Source organism: Periplaneta americana, chromosome 17 (assembly GCF_040183065.1).
Source record: "Periplaneta americana isolate PAMFEO1 chromosome 17, P.americana_PAMFEO1_priV1, whole genome shotgun sequence".
NCBI lineage: Eukaryota > Metazoa > Arthropoda > Insecta > Blattodea > Blattidae > Periplaneta > Periplaneta americana.
In genome coordinates, this window is record NC_091133.1 from 13,305,422 (window position 1) to 13,323,525 (window position 18,104).

An 18,104-nucleotide genomic window follows, 5' to 3' on the forward strand; every position below is an offset into this window, starting at 1 on the left:
AAATTTAAAAGACATAGACACTAAATTGTCCAGATTTAAGATGATATGTAGCGCCATCCATAAGACATTAAGAAATGAAACAAGAAAAGAAGCTAGAATGAAATTTTATAAAACAATGGCAGTCCCAACGTTATTATATGGAAGTGAAGTCTGGGTAAGTTCGAACAGTACAAAAAGAAAAATTCAAAGTGCAGAAATGTATTTTCTAAGGAGAACCAAAGGTTGCACATTAATGGACAAAGTTAAAAATGAAGAAATTAGAATAGAATTGCAGACAGTTTCTATAAACGAACAAATTGAAAGCTACCGTAATAATTGGTTATATCACGTAGACAGGATGAGCAATTCGAGACTACCAAAATTACTGTATCAATATCGACCGATTGGAAGGAGGGACGTGGGACGACCAAAGAAGAGATGGAGAGATATGCTGTGAGGACGGAACAGGCAGTTTGCCTATACCGTGAAGTGCAGAAGAAGAAGAAGAAGAAGAAGAAGAAGAAGAAGAAATTCAGACGTCTAAGATGGGTAGGGCATGTAGGACGTATGGGCGAATCCACAAATGCATATAGTGTTAGTTGGGAGGCCGAAGGGAAAAAGACCTTTGGGAGGCCGAGACGTAGATGGGAGGATAATATTAAAATGGATTTGAGGGAGATGGGATATGATGCTTGGGGCTGGATTAATCTTGCTCAGGATAAGAACCAATGGCTGGCTTATGTGAGGGCGGCAATGAACCTGTGGGTTCCTTAAAAACCATAAGTAAGTAACTTAGGAGGGTGGAAAGTGAGTGTTTTAGGGGTAATATACTAAATGACAGATGTTCTGTATATTTTGTGGAGAAAAAAAAAGATGTAAAGCATATATTGTTAACATCAGTTACGACAGATTTGAGTAAACGTAGTTTTATTAAAACGGAATGGCTATATTTTAGAAATGAAACTGTATTAACCAAAATAGTAAGAATTACAGATGAACAGATAATAAAATTCTTAGAGAAATATATTTGAATATTACGAGATAAAAGAAAGTGTTCTCACAGTTTAAGAAATGTAAAATATGTTTTAAAATGTGTGCTAGTAATGTAAGTAGCCCGACCTATGTATGTATAAAATTGTATATTTATAATTGAATGATAGCTAAATGACCAGAGATCAGTCCTGTCACTCAACATTGTAAAGTACTGCAGTCAAATAAATAAAAATGAATAGTGATATAGAAATGGGGCAGCAGGATAGAAAAATGTTCTTACATCTGGTAAAGGATTTTCCTCTTCTTTAATAGTGTCGTCACATAGCTGTACTCCCAGAGGGTCGACCTCAGGTTCAGTCTTGATAGCATCCATTACAACTGAAAGAACAATGTCAGAAAATTACCCGTTTGCATTAATATAACTAAACACACGACCTACTTATCTTCAATAGGAAACGTGTGCGATACAGAAAAGTTTATTAGGCTATACATAAATTAATTTTGAATTGTAATCATAATAATTGTCAAATGCAACAATTTGCTAGAAATTAATGTATTTCTACTCCTAAAGTGACAAACACATGCACAACATTATAACGATTCAGGTCATTATGTCCAGAGCAAAATGTCCAAAACAAAAATGTCCAAAGTGTAAAATCTTCAATACAAAATGTCCAAAGTGTAAAATCTTCAATATAGAATGTAAAAAGTGTAAAATCTTTAATATAAAAAGTCCAAAGCACTAATGTCCAATACAATAATGTCCAAACTGCAAAATGTCAAATACAAGAATGTCCAAAGTGCAAAATGTCCAAAGAAAAATGTATTACACTTTAGGTAATAGTATACAGAACATGCAACACTGTTTATGTAATAATAAACTCACATTAAAAATACAGTAGCAGTAGCAGTAGTAGTAGTAGTAGTAGTAGTAGTAGTAGTAGTAGTAGTAGTAGTAGTAGTAGTAGTAGTAGTAGTAGTAGCAGCAGTAGTAGTAGCAGTAGTAGTAGTAAGGTTTAAACAGGCTGCGTCACCTACTATGGCTATTTCCCCCCTTATCTAAAATTCTTCATAAAACAAAGACACAAATAATACAATAATCAGAGAGCTAAAAGAACTAAAAAGTATTGTCACTGTAAAACGAGGTACACAAATGCAGTATACACAAGGTGATTTCTAAACAATCTTAAAAGTGAGCAGTTAAATGTTATGTTTTATTTAACGATGCTCGCAACTGCAGAGGTTATATCAGAGTCACTGAATGTGCCGGAATTTTGTCCCTCAGGAGTTCTTTTACATGCCAGTAATTCTACTGACATGACCCTGTCGCATTTAAGCACACTTAAATGCCACCGACCTGGCCCGGGATCGAACCCACAACCTTGGGCATAGAAGAACAGTGCTATACCAACTCGCCAACCAGGTCGACAAAAGTGAGCAGACCTACGACCCTAGGTAGTATTCAAAAACGAACCAATAAAATAATGAAACTAATGCCACTAGAGATAAATTGTGTATCACATTTCAAAAACAATAAAATTTTATAAAATATTCGGATGTTTAAGGTCCGAAATGTCAACTATGTAAAATCACATATGAAATAACAAATGTAACCTCCAGATGCAAAGGATATGGAGGATAAATAAAACGTATCAATAAAAAACAAAATCACCTTATCCAGTCCTGTATTCGATAAAAATCTCAGAACTGCATTTATAAAATTAAAATCATTTCCAAGAGCATCATGTAGAGTCGGCCAATTTCCATATTGTGGACGGACATGGTCATATTTTTTGCAAAGCAATAAAAAATGTTCCACAACACAGCACATATACACTCCGGCTGAGGCTTGCCACATAGGAGATGGCCATGTGTTAGATGACAGTGGCCAATCCTCAACTGGGTGAGTAAAACCTCCTCGTGTCGTGACGCTCTTGTGGACGAATCCCAAACTCGAGCAGTATTCTTTATACTTCGTAATTTGTTTCCTTCTTGTGCAGACCATTCTCCTTCCCATTGCCACCATATTTTATATTTCAAGAAGTTTCGAATGTCCTGCCACCTCTTGCGCCAATATACCAGAGAGCCATTCAGTGCACCAGCCTTGGCTGCAGCATCTGCGGCCTCACTTCCTGGAATTCCTACATGACCAAGAATCCACACTACTCCAATCTCATAATCAGAGCTAATGAGAGTGTAGAACAGATCCTGAGTTCTTAACACAAGTGGATCATCATAATTAAATATTGCAAGGAATGAATCGCACTTAAAGCGTCGGAACGGATTGTCTAATTAAAAACAATAAAGCTCTGTAAAAAGCATATAGTTCAGCGATCATCCTATTACTTTTTTGTAATATGTTAGTATTCTGTTCTTTACCTTTCTGTTAAATTTCACCTCTTGTATACTTTGTGACCTAGTAGAGTGTAGGAGAAGGCTTTATGGTCTTAACTCAGCCAGTATAAATAAATAAATAAATAAATTATTATTATTATTATTATTATTATTATTATTATTATTATTATTATTATTATTATTATTACCCCATTACCCCATTTCATTATAGGCTGCTTAATCACTCGAGAATGGCTGACCCAATTGCTATGAAACTCGGTATGTAACATAAGTTACTTCTCACCTTTCTTTATTTGGACCATTTTCGTTTGAATGTTTTGGTTTGGACATAGCTTATTTGTAACAGACATTTTTGTGTTTGGACATTTAAATTCTGAACGCATTTCTACTGGACATTTTTGTGTTTGGACATTTTACATTTTTGATATAGTTTCTTCGGACATTTTAATTCAGGCATTTTTGGTTTCGACATTGGACATTTTTGCTTTGGACATTTTTCCTCTGGACATTACATTTTTGGGTTCGACATATTTGTATTGGATATTTTTGAGTTTGGACATTTTTGCTTTGGATATTTTTTTTTAATTTGAACATATTTGTAATAAACATTTTTGTGTTTGGATATTTTATACTTTGGACATGTTTGCTTCGGACATTCTGGTTTGGACATTATGACTATGACTCAATTATAAACTCTATATAGGAAAGAATGAACCATTCGAAACGAGACACAATCTGCGATATCCATTTCTTTCGCCCTTGCATTACAGTAATATTTTAATACACATCTACAGAAATTAAACATAATACTGGTATGCCTTGCCTTGCATAAGAGTTAACAGCAATAAGAGACAATTAAACTAAGATATTACAACAACGTTGATATCACTATGAGCCACTAAAGACCTCAAACATTGTTTCCTGTGGTACACAACACAGATATATTGTTAAAAGCTAATTTTTAGACCATTATAGCAATTACAATCGAATAGTTTTTCTTATGGAATTAATTTTGTCGTAAATATTACACTAGGCTACATGTAAAAGTTAATTGTATATTATATCACAGTTTTGTTTCATACTGTTGTGTACCCTTACTATCTAAACTTGTTAGCTTCCATTTATCAAGTTGTTGCATGTTCAGTTAATGTACCTGGGGATATGTGTTTAGATTTAATAGTATATTGTGAGTAAAAATATGTTATCAGTGTAGGTCTTATGGGAGCTAATGAATATGTTGTGATATATTAATAAGAAACAACTATATGATACATACTGAAAATTCCATTGCTTACATAAGAACATCATTAATGGCAAAACTAAGGCAAGCTTCATTATGATGTAATGTGTGAAAATGCTAGTAAGTTTTTTTTTTATTTTATTGGGTTATTTTACGACGCTGTATCAATATCTAGGTTATTTAGCGTCTGAATGAAATGAAGGTGATAATGCCGGTGAAATGAGTCCGGGGTCCAGCACCGATAGTTACCCAGCATCAGAGGCTTGTATCATTTTTAACCCAATATAATATTTTCTTTCGGTGCATTAAAAAACCAGCCACTATCCCTCGACACTTACCTGTGGTCTTTTCTAACCCCACATCATATTTTGTTGTTAATATATACATCCATATACTCTGAAACATTCCAGTGACGTAGATATGCTATCCTTGGTTATGTTAGTTTCCTTTACAATTAAAATTATTGTTTCATAATTATATATTGATTAATTTTTTTTCATGTTGATTGCTTGGATTCGTGCATAACGCTAGCTATAGAAAATGTCTTCATTTGTAGTTTGAATTATTTTGCAGTGATAATGTTTTATTTATGCAAAGTGAACATGTACTTTGAAAAATAAATAAATGACGCAAATACAGCATAAACTGCCGTGTAGACTATGAGTAAAATGTTGTAGATTCAAGAGTAATTACTTGCATTAATAAAATTGGCTTCTTGTTCTTTCTACTGCAACATGTGATGAGACTAAACTAATTAAATGTTCGAACATAATAATGAACACTTGAACCAATAACAATTTCCTTTTCGTGTTTTATTTCAAGGAACGTGAAAGTGTTCTCTGACAACTGAAAAAAATAAAAACACAGATACGGAATAAATAATAGTCTGCCATTAAACTAATTAAATGTATTAATTCACTCATTGTTTAAAAATAGTGGGTAAATCTAGGTGAAATGGAAACTTCCAATTTCCTTGTACTGGTAAGTATTTAAAAATGCATTAAGCTATAAAATATCATAAGTATTAACAATAAATAATCTTGAGGTCCAAAAAGACACCAGATAAGTAGCATGAATTTCTAGAGCAGCTAAGTGCGACGGTTAAACAATCATCTATGCACTTGACTATGGCAATCAACTCTTAAACTTATAGTCACGAATTTTACTACAGACATATCGTTGATATTTTGTCTAACATCGCTTGGTATAGTTCGGTCACTAGTTGGCACTGCTGTTATATATATTACAGTATCTATTGTTCCTTTATTCTGAGGGTATTTCTTTTATACAAACCTCATGCTGAAAGATTTATATAACGAAAAGAAAAGTTAGGTAGAATTTAAGGCCTAAATATTTTGTAAAATAAACCTTTTTACTGTTTCTTTTTTTGATTTTGTTTAACATACTGAGAGAGAGAGCTCTCTCTCTCTCTCTCCCTCTCCCTCTCCCTCTCTCTCTCTCTCTCTCTCCCCCTCCCTCCCTCCCTCCCCCCTCCATCCCTCCCCCCTCCCTCCCTCCCTCCCTCCCTCCCTCTCTCTCTCTCTCTCTCTCTGGAGCATAATAAAAATAAAACTTTCTAGTAAAACTAATGCAAAACACACAGAGAAGAAGTTGCATGTCCAGTGACGTTGTTAGCGGAAAAACCTCCGTAAAAGGTTGGTATATCCTATGCAATTACCCTCGTTTTCCATCTATCTAAGAAATAAAGTAGATGCAAGACATACCGAAAGCCTGGGCAAACCAACCTCTTACTGATCCTCGAATTTACAATACTCCTTATTAAAATCTTCCGTAAAAATGTATATATTTGCAAAGTTATACCATGTCTCAGTTTCATTTCATTATGAAATGACGCAACACAAAACAGACGTCATTCTCCTGTGTGCTGCGTAGTGTGATCGAAGTGTTAATAACTCTTAACTTACGTTTCAATTAGGCAGCAACAGGTACAACACACCGGTTGCTTGACAAAATGGTCCAGACGATGTCATGGTCAGAATATCAGAGGTATATAAACTCTGCTAAATAAACTCGTCAGTGGAAAATCTACAACATTCCACGAACGTCGTCAAACATACAATGCAAGTTCTAAAAACTTACTCCATAGCTTCTACTAACAGTCTAATCATAAAAAATCTAAGAAATTTTACAAGTTGAATGCAGAAGTTGAGTATTTTCTTACACCTGTAACATTCTTTGTACACCCTTGACATTGCTTTATTATTATGTCTAAAATAAATAGCCTACAATCATTTAAAAATAGGACATTTTGCTTTTATGTTTCTGTGATCTATTTATGAATTCTGTATTCATTATTTTTTTAATTACAACACAAGTCAATTTGCAAATAAATTTTTACTCGTATGTTTTTCGCAGGAGAGATTATTCATGGCAGTGAACAGTTTGTTAGCTCACTCAAATGTGAGCTTATTCATTCTTCTTAATCCACAGATAGAAATTTCATTCCAGGCTTTAGAATCCAATTTTGTAATTACATTACCCATCATGAAAACGCGGAAAAATTATAAAAATCATTTTTTCGCAGTTAATGTCGGTTTGTGGGCATTTATTTATAATTAAGACGTGGAGATCAAGCAATAAAAATTTTGTTGTGTGTTTATTTCATTTTTGTGAAATTACCTGTTTTCGTGGTAGAATGTAGCTTCCGGTATGCTTCTGAGATGGTGAAGTTAATATGGCAATATTTTTTTGTAATTTATGATAGTTCATGGATTTCCATCCATTTGGCGTTTGTGTGCCTGGTAGATTTGAGTATATTCCGCGAAGATATATGACTGAGTCTTTTAGTTAATGACCATGGAACAGTGGTTCATGTGATGGTTGTCAGTGGATGGTTTTAGCATTTTTAAAGGGACCATTATTCATTATTGAAGAACGGCGGTCTTCTTTGTTAAGACAAGGCGTATTGTCAGATAAATATATTTGTGAAAATTGAAGAAGTGTTGTGAATGCGTAATGGAAAAGTAGAGTGTTTCGTTGTGGAAAATCAGTTTCAGGAAACTGCTAGGACTGAACTAGCACTGAGGTACGGTAGTTATCTTCTTATTCCGTTTATACACCTTGCATATACGAATCTGTGAACGGTTAGGTTTCGTTAGTTTAGGCTTTTGTTATGCCTTGCATTTATGATGAACTGCACCTCCATGCAAAATCCCTTATAAATTCAACAATTTTCACTTCCGAAATCACCGGAACTATCTCAGCACTGGTTTTACCAGTGTCTTTTTTATTGCAACAATGGGCATATTTCATAAATGATCAGAAATGAGAATTATTTAAAAGTTGCGGAAACACTTTAAATTTCTAAAACCAAATGAAACATTACAAATTAGTGACAGGTTAGATTTGGTTTGTTTAAGGTTCATATGCCTTGTATGTACGTTTCTTGGTGTGAAAATTGTTAAAGGAGAATACAATTCTACTACGTTTGTAAAAAGTAAGTTATTTTGTAATTCTTGTTGTAGAAATTATCTTAATGTTCCATTTGCTTTCAGAAATTTAAACTGTATTTTCTGCCACTTTGCAGTAATTTTCGTTTCTGATAAACCATGAAATGTGGCCATTTTTTTAAGGACAAATAAAAAAGCCGTCATGATGGACTACAGTTTTACCTCAATTTTATAATTGTTATCTCTACACGAAGTACAAAACATACGGGCTACATGACCAGACTTCTTAGGAGTTGGAGACTGATTTTGATGCAAGGCATAGTTAATCAATTACGCCATTAACCTATGTAGATTAACTAGCTCGGTTTATAGAGAATAAAAAGGTATGAAAAGTAGTTACATGTACTAATTTCTGCGTGGAAGAGATTTGTTATGTCTCCGCATTTGTGTTAATATATATTTGAACATATGTTATAAGGAAAGGTATGGTCCAGACGGCTATGGTAAAGTTTCGAAGTGTGCTGAGAAATTTTCAAATGCATGGTTGCGATCATTGATTCTACTAGTTTTAAATTATGTACTTTGTTGCTGTGTAATATGTATTGATATATTACAAATCCATTGTTATTGTGAAAGGTGCATTATTGTTAAAAAAAAATAGTATAGAAACTTTTGGAACTCCAGCATCTAATGATGATGATGATGATGATGATGATGATGATGATGATGATAATAATAATAATAATAATAATAATAATAATAATCCTAATACTTTAAAAGCTAATTGTTAACACTACTTTCTGAACATTTTCACTTATATTACATGTTGTTCACACCTGTGGAGTAATGGTCAGCGCGTCTGGCCGCGAAACCAGGTGGCCCGGGTTCGAATCCTGGTCGGGGCAAGTTATCTAATTGAGGTTTTTTCCGAAGTTTTCCTCAACCCAATACGAGCAAATGCTGGGTAACTTTCGGTGCTGGACCCCGGACTCATTTCACTGGCATTATCACCTTCATATCATTCAGACGCTAAATAACTTGAGATGTTGATACAGCGTCGTAAAATAACCCAATTAAAAAACTACACGTTTCGAAAGAAATTGGACTATTTATTGACTTTTATTTTATGTGAGGTGACTACTTTGATTCCATTGCTGGGGTGGCTTTGATACAACTGCATGTAATTAATATTCATGTTGTGTTTGTTTCTCATGCATTATTCTGCTTGCTGCGGTATTATTACCCATAGTCTGTTAAGTTAATAAAGTGCATTCTAATGATAAGATATGTCACGTACATAAGCATCTAGTTCTCATAGTTATAGGAACTACAATAGTGATGATCTCGAGACGCTATTAAAAATAAGTGAAAATAAATTATCTATCAAACAAGCAACTAAAAGATACAAAATACCATATGGCACACCCTTAACAAATTTCATGGCAAGCATATTCATAAGCCAGGAGGCCAACAGTACTATCTGAGACAGAAGAAAAGTATATAGTCAGGGCAATAAAATTGTCAGGTGTGGCGATAGTGATTTCCTTTTGTCGATGGTTGATGTACAGTTGTTCACAAATCTTACCTAGATAAAAAAGGAAATAAATATATCAATATTAAGTAACAATGTACCAGGCACTGACTGAACCCGAGGCTTCATCAAACGCCACAAGACCCTGATTGCTCAAAGAATTTTACAGAATATTTCGCATGCTAGGGCAAATGTTTCCGAAGTTTCTATCAGGGAATATTTCACGAAACTGACGCAAACACTTAAAAATGTGCCGTGAACACATATATATATATATTTTTTTTTTAATGATTCTGGAAAGAAGTTAACTCTACAGTAGAAGAAATACACAGTATACAGTATATGAAAAAAGTGATCAACCACAGCAAATCTTCAATCACCATCATGGTGATTTGCCAAAACCAAAAGCCGAACAAAGTGGTGATAGATTTAGAAGCATATTTGAAAAGAAAATTCATGTGAGAGAAATTTAGACTTCACTTTAAAACTTGGCAGCCTACATTGAATTTCAAGTGTTAAAATTTATGTTATTGTTAAGGTTCAGAGGGCTAATTTTTCATAAAACAAATTCTGTTTATATTTAATGATAAAACACACATGTTAGGTCAATAATACAGTGTTCATTGATTTATGAGATACATTAAAGGTGATATGTTACAGTTGTATGAACACTAATAGGTACAATAAGTTTATTGAAGATGTTAGTCAGATATGTTTCGGAGATGCTTCTCCATCTTCAGTGACTAATTACGACTGCAAAACGAAAACAATTATAATTAATAACTTGATTACTTATGTTTCAAAAATTAAAAAATAACAAATGGGAAAATAGAAGGTTTATCTTAATTAATGATACTTTGTAATGTGCCGTTTTATTTCGGCACGTCTTTCTTTTCCTTTCTATTTCTTTTACATTTTTCTATCATTATACTTTTCTCTGTTAGTTTTAATTATTCTAACTCTTCATAGATGGCGTGTAGTTTTTTCCTTTCTGATCTAGTTCTTCTTACTTCTCGTAGATGGCTTCTTTCCTCTCACCTTTCTGTTTTCCCATAGTCTATGGTGTTCTTTCTTGTAATCTGTGATAAGTTGAAAACAAGGGCCTAGCCTATGGCTGGTGAGTGATTGGTTATTCCCTGGGGAGAATTAGTATTTATTGCTGATTAGTTGATACCCTGGGGAGAATTTAGTATTTTTCATTACATTATCCGATTGGTTAAGATAGAGACACCGTTTGGTATTTCGCCTGTGAAGCGAGTTGTTCGGGCTAGTGGCGTCAGTATGCTAGAGGGATGGCTTGGAGGTAGAACGTGTGTTGTGAAGGGCACGAGCTCCTATGTAGGCCGGGGATCGAACTGGGTTCGATAAGTCTACTAGTAGCTGCGTAGTCCAAAGTGTAAGGTTTGGCGTCAGTACGCTAGAGGGATGGCTTGGAGGTAGAACGTGTGTTGTGAAGGGCACGAGCTCCTATGTAGGCCGGGGATCGAACTGGGTTTGATAAGTCTACTAGTAGCTGCGTAGTCCAACGTGTTGTGGGAACCTGCGAGTTTATCACAGAAGATATTCGTGTGGAGTTTAGCGGAGAGTTTTGTGATGTACTAATTATCTTGAACTGCATTCATTTTTCTGTCTGACTAGCGTGCAGTCAACTCTGGTTAAATACCGGTCGGTATTTTTATTTCAGATTATTGTTTCTCTAGCTGTGATACAACTAAAAGTCTACCACAAACTACAAGGAGTTCAGTGAGATGGTTTTGGTTTACGTTTTACTTAGTTATTGCAGCAGAACGAATTTGACGAGTATGAAATTCACAATGAAGGCACCCATTGTTGTGTGACGTTTGAGGGGTGTCCAATTTGAGTGTAACGGCTATGTGTGTGCTGAGTGTTGGTTATGTCAAGGTTGTATGACAAGATGGATGCCAGCGAGGGGGAGTACCTACCTATGTAAGGTAATTAGATGGATTTGATTAACATTACTCTGTGAAGAAGATATTTTCTGTGCTACGAATTTATTTTGTTGTTTATTCTAAATAAATGTTTGTGTTTAACATAGGGAGTGTGTGTTGTTACTTAACTACCTCGACACGTAGATTACCATCCTGATTATAACGTTTCATGGCAGGGTTATTTGGTATAATTAAGATATTTATCTTTTATTTCATTAGCAATCAAAAGTCCTACCAGACCCAGCGACGGTACAGTAAATGTCTTTCATTGGCTGGATAAGTTAAAAATATAAAATGTAATTGATTTCTGAATAAGCAGTATATGTTATATCTTCTGTATATACAAGTGATAACTAAAAATGATATAAAAAAACTGTAATAATGTATAATAAAAATTGAATTGACATTTAAAAATTGAAAAGTTAAAATCTTAATATATATATACATTTTTAGATAAAAAAAAATAACACAGGCCATATTTAAATAAAGATAAAATAAGAATGGACAAAATTGCAACTTGGAAGAATGACTCATCGATGTGGTTCAGTTGTTCGAACCGTGCCCTTGCTTGGCTTAAAGGAGACTAACTGAGATGAAGGAAAGGACAGAAATTAGGTTAACTAATACTACGTTAGTTATTTCAAATTGGAAGTAATATAAAGGTCAAATAGAATGTTTTTTTTCGTAAATTGCTTTATCATTCAAGTTGTGAGAATTTATGAGTTTGTCTTTGTATATTTCGATAGATTCCAGAAATTTAATAAGTTATCTTTCCTATTATTATGTAAAATTTCCATATAAGAGTTAATGTCTGTAAAATAATGTTGATTATTATATCGACACCTAAGAATCAAAACCTCGTAAGTCGAAAATGCGATTTTCATTCAAATTTATAGGAAAGACCGTGCTCTTATGGTGTACACTTGCAAAATTGTCAGTTTTTAATTTTATTCATGTAAAAAGACAAAATTTGAAAACCACGTATCTCTTTATACTTTAATTTTAAAATGAAAAGCTCGTATCTCTGTGCATTATAGAATTTCCGACTTACGAGCCAACTATTTAAATGTGAAAACCTTGTATGTCGAAATTATATAGAATTTCCGACTTACGAGCCATCAATTTAAATGTGAAAACCTTGTATGTCGATTTTGTATGCTTTGCAAAACCAACCTTGTCATCTAGACGCAATGTAATTCAATATCGAAACGATATTGACAATACAGTAGTAATAAGGAAAAGCATTAAATTAAACATTTCATCGTTCCTTTCCTTACAGCTTCAAAGTGGTGCAGTGTCTGCAGTCTGAAAAATAAATTAATTAACGTGCATTGTAAAAACTGTTGTAGTTTTCCATGTGGCCAGAGAATAGCTTAACGTTCTGTTCTCAAATAGTTTTATAATAAATTAGTTCAAAAGTGTTTAGGTAAGTACAAACAATGTCCAGAACATTTTATTAATATTGTTGTATTCTTATTTTTATTAGCCTTTTCGTGCTGATTTTATCATTCTTAAATTTATTGAAGAATGACTTTCTGTTTTAACGTTTACAACGCGTCTGAGCTTTGCATATTTTTACTTCAAAACGTCTAGAGGTCAGCGTATGGTTCAATTGACTGTGGATTTAGACAACACATACTCTATGTCCGAAGTATAATGTGTGTATCATCAGTGGTTTTTTATTAACCGAATTATTTATTTTATTATAACAAATGTTTACGAACAGTGACATAATAATAACAACGTAAATTCTATTCTACTTTAAGAACCACAATCCATTTGCTGCGTGACTAAGAATTTGAAAAAAAAAATGAAATTAAAAAAAAACTAATTAAAAAATTAATTCCTTCAATGATAATGATGGGGTTTCTAACATGTTCAACACAGTTGATAAAATCAATTCCATTGAGAATTGCAACGATTTAGAAATTCGTAATGGAAATAACCAAGAACAGAACCAAATTCACAGTGAAGATGACCAAGAACTCAGCAACTTGGAGCCGAGAAAAGATGAAAACAATCAAGAAAAAACACAGGATAAATTTGAAATCGAAGAGAGATAGCCTCAGAATAATGAAAATCAAAAGTGTAAACGTTGCCATAAAAGGAGAGCTAAGAAAGATTTATGGGCTGTGAAGATTAATAAAAGTAAACGGATGAAATGTGAAAAGTACTTAGGAAGGAAGAAAAATGATGACCAGCCACCAAATTTTCTTGTACGAAAGGAAGAAAGAAAATTGGGACCACTCTCTACTTGTAATGCAAGCAAAAGAAATTTAAGTGTAAAATGTCGAAAGTTTTCTGAAGAGAGGAAACAGAAAATATTTGTAGACTTTTGAAAGAAATTATGGTCCGAAAAGAGAATCATGGTACAGCTTCTCGTGCATAACAAGTATGTTAAAGAAAGGAAGATAATAGCTAAGAATTCTCGTCGATCTAATTTACTGTATTACCATCTACAATGGGAAGAAACTGGTGAACAAATGCAAGTATATAAATCAATGATTCTGCAAACTTTGTGCTTGGGCGAATGGACAGTAAGAAACTGGGTGCTAAATCAAAAGGCAACAGCTGTAGAAGAATCGGTTTCTGAAAGTGAAGATGAGCTACAAGAAACAAGAAAAAATTAAGAAAAATGCGATTTCGAGTAAAGGTAATATCGATTCTGTAAACAGGAATTATTTAAAAGAGTTCCTTGATGCATTACCAGTGATAGAATCTCACTACTGCCGTAAACGAACAAATAAATTGTATCTAGAACCAATCTGGCAATCAAAACGAAAATGGAGGAAGAAAGATATAGCAACAGAATTGTGTCTATCACAACTTTTAACGATCAATTTGATGCCCATAATCGTGGGTTATTCTCACCTAAAAAAGACCAATGCGACGTGTGCTGTTCAATCTAAAACAAAGAATATCACAGAAGAGGAATACACAAATCATCTTCATAAAAAAGAGAAAGAGCCGAGAAAAAGAAAGACAAAGACAATGATGATGTGTCTTTCTGCTAGAAAGCCTGATAATTTTTCTCGATGATTTAGAAAATTAATTCATAGAATCCAATACACAAAGGATCGTCAAATGGATACGTTATATTGATGACACCTTTTTAATTTACCAAAACATTGATTCTCAAAATTTGTTAGATAACATAAATTCTATGCATCCTAGGATTCAGTTTACTATAGAAGATGAAATCAACAATACTTTAAATTTTTTGGATATAACTATAGAAAGAAAGATTAATAAATTTCTATACAAAATATATAGAAAACCTACTCAGACTACACATTTAATTCCCATTCACTCGAATCATCCTGAACAGCATAAAGAACAGGACTGCATAATTTAATTAACAGATTACTTAGTATTCCATTGTCTAAATCTGATTATAATAAAGAATTAGACACTATATACACAATAGCAATAGATAATGGTTACAACACGACGATGGTAGATAAGATCATTTCACATGTAAATCGAAAAAAAAAAAACAATTGAGAACATTCACACATTTGTCCAACAATAAAGAACCAAAAGATTATATCTGCTTTGTTTATTCCAATCAATACGTCCACAATATTACCACTCTCTTTAAAAAACTCAACTTCAATATTGCTTATAAGACTAATGCTGGATTTACAATGACGCAACATGCGCGACAAGCGACGCGACATCGTAGTATCGCGTCGCTGACTGGTGTTCACAATTCCGCAACTTGAATCGCTGCTGTGTGTGATTAGGAAACTTAAAATGAAACGATGCCTGCCTTCTCTATTTTTGTAGTAGAAGAAATTAACATATAATAACTATATGTGAATGACATCTTCACAATTTGATGACCTGCATATCATTGGCCCTCATATACAAAATGTCCAATGCGGGAGGCATCCAGCAGAGCGTCTAAACATAACTTTGAGGTTAGGTTTCCCTAATAGTTGGTATCTCTCTTTAAGAACTTGGTTGCAGGGGATTTCCTACGTTCTCTCTCTTACGATTTTCATATTGTAACTTCCACAATGTCCATTATAGTTTTAGAAACAAGTCCTGGGATAAATTGAAAAGTACCTAATTAAGTGGAAATTCTCTGAGGACAATTTCACGAAGGTGGAAGAAGGATATTTTAAATTAATGGCATTATTTACGGTTCACTCTTTATATTATGGTTCCTTTGCCTGAAATACACAATGCTTTCCATCCACGCCTCCCATTAAGTTCGGAAAATTTCATTTTCTTCAATGGTTATTCTTTGAGATATTTTAAACAAATAAAATTAATAATTTTTTTTGTTTTCCTTTCTGCTTCATTTTCGAGATAAGAACTGTTTTATATTAAACATTTCTTACCGTGTTTTGGGAAAACCATTGATTTAATTCCCAATATGTTCAGTCAATTTAAGAGAGCACTGTATTATGATAATAAATACGCAGAAATTTGATCTAACAAATTTAACGCTTTAAAATTTCTTTTCAGAACGAAAATATACATTTATTCAGATGAAATTTCTGCTTATTTAAACGACAAACCTATTTTTTTTTTAACATAACACACTACTCTCTTAAATTGACAAAGCATATTGGAAATTAAGTTAATTCAATGGCTTTTCCAAAATATAGGCCTACTATGAAATGTTTCACATAAAATAATTTTTTTCTCGAAAACGAAGAAAAAACGAGCAAAATTGTATTACACTTTTTTGTTTGAAATATGTCAAAGAATAATCTCTTGAAATTAATGACATTACTCACGGTTCACTCTGTATAATTCAGGGTATCCTTTAACCAATTCTATCAACATTTCATTTGAAAAAGTATTCAATTTTGTTGCAGACGACGCCATCATAAACAAAACACATACGCATTCCGGTAACGTCACGCGGTAAAAGTTAATGTAATAGCTCCATCGGTAAAATTCTGTTTAATAAATTTCATAATAGTAATTTTGATAAATTCAGTTCGTCAGGTGTATACAAATTAAATTGTCATTTTCCAGAATGTAATGCTACTTATGTAGGTCAAACAGGCAGAAATTTTAATATGAGATATAAAAAACATAGAAATATCTTCCATGAAATTTCTCATTCTGCTTTCAGTGAACACATATATAATAATCAACATTATTTTACAGACATTAACTCTGATAAGGAAATTTTACATATTAATAGGAAAGATAACTTATTAAATATTCTGGCATCTATCAAAATATGCAAAGACAAATTCATAAATTCTCACAATTTGAATGATAAAGCAATTTACGAAAAAACATTCTATTTGACCTTTATATTACTTCCAATTTGAAATAACTAACGTAGTATTAGTTAACCTAATTTCTGTCCTTTCCTTCATCTCAGTTAGTCTCCTTTAAGCCAAGCAAGGGCACGGTTCGAACAACAGAACCACATCGGTGAGTCATTCTTCCAAGTTGCAATTTTGTCCATCTTATTTTATCTTTATTTAAATATGGCCTGTGTTAATTTTTTTATCAAAAAATGTATATATATATATATATATATATATATATATATATATATATATATATATCATAAGATTTTAACTTTTCAATTTTTAAATGTCAATTCAATTTTCATATTTTTATTCAATTTTTATTATACATTATTACAGTTTTTTATATCATTTTTAGTTATCACTTGTATATACAGAAGATATAACATATACTGCTTATTACATTTTATATTTTTAACTTTTCCAGTCAATGAAAGACGTTTACAAAGTATCATTAATTAAGATAAGCTTTCTATTTTCCCATTTGTCACTTTTTAATTTTTGAAACATAACTAATCAAGTTATTAATTATAATTGTTTTCGTTTTGCAGTCGTAATTAGTCACTGAAGCTGGAGAAGCATCTCCGAAACATGTCTGACTAACATCTTCAATAAACTTATTGTGCTTATTAGTGTTCATACAACTGTAACATATCTCCTTTAATGCATCTCAAATTCTGTTTATATAGCCTAAACTTGTTTACATTCACATATGAACGGGTATCAAAATCACCCCACAGATCCAATAAGCTTAACATACTATAGTATGAGAATGGCTTGGCAGATTTTACTGTGGGGCGAGATTGATACATTGGGTATCTCTTCCTTCCATTCTACGCATTTTAAAATGACACATCAAAGTCACCCTAAGGTGGGGTGAATTGGATATACAATAACTTATTGTTTTCTAAGATTTGTTACATTTTATTGAAATTTCAATAGGTTGTAGAGAATCTAGAAGTCACCTGGTTCTGTAGGAATTTTTATCATTCTTATAATACAATGTTCTTGGAAACTACATCACAGTAAAGAAAAAACTATCAAAGTCTCCCCAGTTTACGGTAGGTTAGGTTAGATCAAGACGTTAGATTAGGATAGTATATGTGAACTAGATTAGCAGATATTTGCCTACTTTATGTCTTTTTTATTACTTTATGTAGAGTGACATATATTTGAATATCGTACAGAGAAATTATAATTATTTCAACAAATAATTTGTGTCAGAATATTGTATATTTTTAATTTGGTTGAGAGTGAAAATACGCATTAGAGGGCTAAAAATTTATAAAACAAAAATTTTGTTTTAAAATTCGAGGAAAATTCAATATTTGTTTTTTTTTTTTAATTTAGTAGGTTATTTTA

General features: G+C 32.8%; 1 protein-coding gene across 2 annotated transcripts in view; it reads right to left on the reverse strand.

Moving 5' to 3' along the window:
• The window catches only part of LOC138693107 (zinc finger protein ZFP2-like), a 60,368-nt gene that overhangs the window by 37,280 nt on the left and 4,984 nt on the right, over window positions 1–18,104 (reverse strand). For both annotated transcript variants that reach the window (XM_069816739.1, XM_069816738.1), the window contains exon 2: window positions 1,253–1,350. In XM_069816739.1, the coding sequence (XP_069672840.1) occupies window positions 1,253–1,350 (98 nt within the window). The remainder of the gene's footprint in view (window positions 1–1,252; window positions 1,351–18,104) is intronic.